Below are 6,070 nucleotides of genomic sequence, written 5' to 3'. Positions count from 1 at the left end.
TTCGTGTTTCACTAATTTATATTGCTGTAAATGTGCAAGTACTAGCTGGCACAGAAGTAATTACCCTTGTCTTTTATATTGGAGTTAAAATATTTTAATACTTTAGAATTTGTCTCTGCAATCATTTGAGTAGAATCTCTCAATATTTTTATGATCTTCATGGGTGGGTATACAAATTAGCCTCTTTTCTCTGAGAGATAAATGTTAAGCAAAAATCTAGATACTTGGTAAGACATGATTTTCCAGGGAACAACCAAGGCTTACAGAGAAAATGCAAAATTTTGTCCCAGTACTGTATACTCTCTGGTGAGTTTTCCCCAGTCTTCTAGGGAAGTGTAGTTGGTCCAGGATTTTCAGAAATGGGAGGCTGACTAAATAAGGATACCCGTACCCAAGTGTGAATAAGAGGTGCAGCCAGGCAACGTATTAATTTAGCGTATTACTTAATAGCATAATGAAATAAAACAGCTGGGATTTCTAAGGGAAGAATGTGCTTGCCGTGTTTGTCATGGAGCGAAGATGCAAACCAGGCAGAGGTCAAAAGGAAGGGAAGGGAAGTAGTTCTACCACAAGGCAATTAAAAGAGCGTGTCGGATGGATAGTCATGCCTCAGATATCGGAAGAATGAATGTCCCCAGCCCTGTTCCTTTCCTCCTCAACATCTGTGTGATATGTGGTCAGATAATACTAAAGCTAAAGTCATTAACAAAATTTTTATTTCTGTTTTCATTTCAGTTATTTGCCACCTTCCGTGCATGAATGGAGGCCAGTGCAGTTCTAGAGATAAATGCCAGTGCCCTCCTAATTACACTGGTAAACTTTGTCAGATCCCTGTGCAGACTGCCAATGCTCCAAAGCTGTACCATCACTCACAACAGGTGAACAAGGCTGTAGGGTCACAAATTATCCACTCTACTCATACTTTACCACTGACGATGTCTGGACAGCAAGGTGTAAAAGGTAACTTTTTTCTTCATAGATATTTTTTCCTTTGGAGTTGATTTTTATTAACTAATTTTGGGTATCCAACCAGTAACGACAGAGATCTGTCTACATAGTTTGAATCTTGAATTGTGAGCTCACCAGAATGACTGGGAAGAATGTTGCTCAATGACTGAAATAATAAGAAATAACAGTACTATCGAAAACAGTTTATAACTACATTTACTTTGCTTTGCGGTGAAATTTAATGCAGATTGCAGAGTCAAAGGATAATGCAGGGGGATTCTTCCAGGAGCCTAGAGCTGTTTGAAAAGAGAATGATTTTGGCTGAACAGAGTCCATAAATCGTGGTATACCTGGATAAGAAAGTTGCAGGTAGTTCCATGGTTACTAGGGGAGAGGAGAGAGACAATGATTTTCAACGTAACAAAATTTAAATCTAATATAAAACTAAAAATACAATCCATGTTTATCTTTGTTATATTACTTGGTAGAGTCCTGTAAGTTAATTTTGCGGTAAACTTTTAAGGTAGATAGGCCATGATATCGTTCAGTTAAGTAGAACATTCTTTCCAGGTCATATAACAATATCATAGAAAAAATGGTAAAGATTTCCTACTGCTAATGCTGTGAAGAAGGTGGAGGATCAGAAAGATCCGCAGAAAATCTGTGATGATAATCAAATTTTGCCCAGTCAAAGAAAGTCCAATCAGCTTCAGGTTTCTGTTTCCCCTGATATTTTTTTGTGAAGTGACAAGTTCTGATGACCTTGAAGGGAAATGTTGAATTTATTTCCTGTGTGTTCTATGACTGTAGGTAGCATTTTATCTGGGTGAGATCCTGTCCGTATGGAGAGACCTCTGCAATTCAGTTTCACAACATTTGAATTAATATGAAAATTTTTTTGTTTATTTGAATTGCCAGGTTGATTTTTCTTGTTCAGGGTAATTTTACAATTACTTCTCCAAGATTTCTGTCTCTGAATAAAAATAAAATATATGGGGGAAAGACATCAGGAGGCTCAGTTGTTGGCAACTAGTTCCTGAATAACTTTGCTAGAAGAGGCCAAACTATTTATACGTTTGTGATAAATATAATCTAATGTAGTAATTCTGTTTTCAGAAAGGGACATAGCTGTGAAGGAAGTGTTAACCATATCCTCCTAGAAACATAATATTTTATAAATGCTTTAAAGTATCTGCTCCATCTTTTTAATGGATTTGTTCTCTAGGGACTACTACACAGTCCATTGGGAAATAGTTTCCACTGACATATTGGAGTATTAGTCCCTAAAGCTCCTCAGAACTTTCTGACTCTCAGAGAAAAAAAAAAAAAAAAATAACACCAACAAAAAAAACAAAGCGAGGGGGGGAGTGAGAAAAGAAGAGAATATAATTACCTAACAATTTAGTAGAGCAGCAATTTATTTCTGTGACTATTTAGTTCAAGATCAAATTATTTTAGACAATATGGTGGACCATAAAAAAAGAAAAAATTAAGATGGTTGTTTTTCAGATTTAGAGTTGCTGTCTTAAAACACACAATAGGTTTTTCATTGCTACAGAGTTTGACCTCTTGAATATTTTTTTTTTCCCCTGACCCTCAAGTCCTCATGAGAACCATCAGCAGTCACAATGCCTTTTCTTCTCTTTCCATGCCCAAATGAGGATGTTGGATTGTTGAGAGAGGAATGTTTCTTTTCTTTCAAGGAAAGAATAAAACAATTCATCCTGAAATGGCTGGCAGAAATAAAAATTAATCAGCACATCTAGGCAGTGATCCAAGACCTGGAGAGGATAGTGGTAATAATGCTATATAGGAGGAACCAGCCTTAATTTGATGTTTTCAGCATCTGAATATCTCTAGGTGGATTGATAGATTAAAGCAGAGCAATTCAGTAATTTCTTTTGAGGACAAATATATTTTTTAGATTTATCAGCTGGAGGAACTAGTTGAAAGGATCCGTCTTCGTACATAAAAATGTATGATAATAAGTTGGGGTGAGTTTTGTTCTTTTCCCAGCCAAACTATGCTGTCTTGTCTTGCCCTGCAAAACCAGCCTAAAAGCCTAAGAAGGGCCTTACTGCTGCTGCTTGTAACATTGAATCCTTTCCTTGAGGATTTACCTGTAACAGAACTCATGTAGCATTAATTTTTCTTGAAGGTTGTTTTCTGGTATGGACAAGATCCAAAGAGCCATTAAGGCCCTGAAGCCATGTTTTACTGACTTTCTGCTACCTTATTCCTGATGTTTCTGTCTGCAATATGTTGAAGATTTTCATAAATGAAACAATGCAAGGCAGAGTACAAATAGGTTTTTGTTTCTTTTAAGGAATTCCTATGTGAAACCAATTAATACTGAAAATGTGCCTAGAGAAATGAATATAATGTGAAAAACCAAAAGCAGTGTCTACAAAATAATATAATTTTAAAGCAGCTAAAATAAATGAAATATGCTTCCTGGGAAGCAGAGCTATGATGTTGAAATTTGTAAATAAGAACTGAAGATGCCTAATGAAGTTCCAAAGAACAGTCTGGCCTTCTGGAGACAGGGACACAACTCAGAAGACGCAACAATCCAGTATTTTGGATTATGGAGAAAGACAATTATAGGGAAAGTATGTCAAGTTGTATTTATTGGTTCTTGATGTTTGGAAGGGCTGTTACATCAAATGGATTGGCTGACTTCATGTAGTATCTGCAGTACTTGCTGACGAGAGACACCCAGACAGTAAATGCTGACTTTGTTATGCAGCTTACAAACTATACAACTTTTTACACACCTCTCCTCCCCCCCTAATAATTTGAGTTACATGTTTAAAGAGCATTTTGTGTTTCAATGAAAAGAGGCTTTTGAGGGTCATGAACAGTTCTGTGCACATTACGTTGACTGGAGGATCTCAATCTATATACTCAGACTTAAAACTACAACTTTATTTAAAAACAGAAGTATCTGAAAAATACTTCGTCCCTCTTTATCTGCCAAATCCTGAATTCAAAGTTCAGTGGAGGGAGTGGTGATTTTTGATGGTTGAGATGCTGGCAACTTGTGCAGGGGCAAACTTGGGACTTGGCAGATATATAAAGGTGAAGGGATGAAATGTGAAGCTTTTTCTGTGTTCCAGAGAAAGATGATGGATCTGAAAAAGAAAATAAAGTTTACCATATATCCAAAAATAACCCAGTAGAGTCTGAATTCTGGAACTTTGAATGGGATTCTTATTACACAGTATGACCACAAATATTAATGTCACACCAGCCAATTTGGACATCCATGTTTATGTAGCAGCCTTGACAACCCTATAATGTCGTTCTTTCCTGTGTGAAGAGTTTTCATTTTCTTGCTTTGTTAACGAGACTCTATGCATTCTTTCAGCCTTCCCTCTAACCCCCAAATTTGGGCTTCATTTATATTTCAGTCACTTTAAGGCACTCTGTAAAAATTCTAATGTACAAAAAAGAAACGTCTTAGAGATGCCTAAGATGTCTTTTTTGACACATTACCAATTTTTCTTATGTGTTTTTCCTTCAATTATTTTAGTGAAGTTTCCTCCTAACATAGTGAATATCCATGTGAAACATCCCCCTGAAGCCTCAGTTCAGATCCATCAAGTTTCAAGAATTGACAGCACATCAACAGGACAAAAAGCGACAGTACCTCAGCCAGTACATCCACAGGTCTCTTACCAAGGTCTTCCGTATCAGAAGACCCAGAAAGGACATACTACTTACACAAATCAACAACCTATTCCTCATATGTTTCCTGTTTCAGTTAAAACTCAGCTTGGGCGCTGCTTCCAGGAGACTATTGGGACACAGGTAAGAAATGTTTGCTAAGGCTGTTGAGAACAGGTAGCTTTAAAGTAATATTATAAAAGAATGAAAAAAATTGTCACCAATCGCCAGGGAAGGACACACTTGACATTCTTTTCCAAAAGGCAATTATTTTGAGACTGGAAAATTTTTACAAAATAACATTTTTCTGAACCTCCTTCTCCTTCAAGCTAATGTCTTTATTTTCTGCAGACTTGGATCCCTGGCATTCTGATTACAGTTATTCTAGCCATAACTTCTCCATTTATAAGCTATTTCTCCAAATAAAAAACTGTAACTTAAATCCTAGCTTTATCTCCTGATTGAACAACTAAGGTTACGCCATCTTCCACAGCTTGTTCTGTCCTTTGGTTTAATGAGTCTTTTTTGCATGTGTATCTCGACAGCCAGTGTTTTTCAAGGAGCTGCAGTTTTCATTGAAATTCCTATTCAACAAATTCATTTGTTTTACGGTATTGTAGGCTAATGTTTTGAATCTGTTAAAATGTGACCATTGAATGGAGTAGAAAAACCATGAAAGCCAATTTGCTAGAGCATTAAAACCTTAGTTCAGTTTAAAATAATGTGTTCACATCGGTTTTTACATATGACTGTTCAAAATTGCGTATCTTCTTTCAGCTCTTGAAAGCACTTTAATAAACGACACAGCGTTATCATTTTTGCGTATGTGCATATATATGTAAATATACAGAAAGAGAAAAAAGCATATGTGAAGAGACTGTGAAAAAGTTAGTAAGACCCTGTTATTTATTGCCTATTACCTTTCCAAAATTTAACTTTTCAGATCGAATTTTTTTTAAGTTGAATGTGTGCCTCAGGCTGAAATTTGTGGGAGGCTGCAGAAAAATTGCTCACTTGTTTTGAGGGATGATGGTGGAGAATTGATATGTTGTTTTACTTAGTCATAAATTATTTTTTTAGCCTGTTTCATTGAAGATTTCGATCATCTGTATCCTTTGAAGTAGAAACTTAAATTTATTACAAAGATTACTCTGCTTTTCGTCCTTCCAGTAACATGCACCCAAAGTTAGCCAGTTTTCAAGCATCTAAAAATATATCTATTTCCAATATATTCCACAAACATTTATTAGATGTTGGCAGCAAAATTCTCCAAAGATTTCACCTGTGCAGCGTGTGGTCTGCCTTCCCTTCAAAGGAACAGCATCTGTCATCCCTGAAACGCAGGACTGGAGCAAAATGTCCTTTAAAAGTCTTTCTCCTAGCTGTCAGTGAATGCTGTGATTCCAAGCGTTAGAACTGACAGCAAGGAGATTTTCTCACGGCTCCCAAGCAG

The 6,070-nt window shown here is 36.4% G+C and overlaps 1 protein-coding gene across 1 annotated transcript in view; it reads left to right on the top strand.

The window, feature by feature from the left end:
* Positions 1–735: 735 nt before the first annotated feature.
* Positions 736–6,070, top strand: part of LOC104158377 (latent-transforming growth factor beta-binding protein 1-like) — a gene marked incomplete at both ends in the record, with an annotated part of 49,024 nt that continues 43,689 nt past the window's right edge. The window contains 2 exons of the mRNA XM_009696006.1: positions 736–960; positions 4,484–4,761. Of these exons, the coding sequence (XP_009694308.1) occupies positions 736–960; positions 4,484–4,761 (503 nt within the window). The remainder of the gene's footprint in view (positions 961–4,483; positions 4,762–6,070) is intronic.

The sequence above is a fragment of the Cariama cristata genome, unplaced genomic scaffold (assembly GCF_000690535.1).
Source record: "Cariama cristata isolate BGI_N322 unplaced genomic scaffold, ASM69053v1 scaffold12302, whole genome shotgun sequence".
Lineage (NCBI taxonomy): Eukaryota > Metazoa > Chordata > Aves > Cariamiformes > Cariamidae > Cariama > Cariama cristata.
The sequence above is the reverse complement of the archived record's forward strand: the minus strand, read 5'-3'. Positions and strand labels throughout refer to the sequence as shown.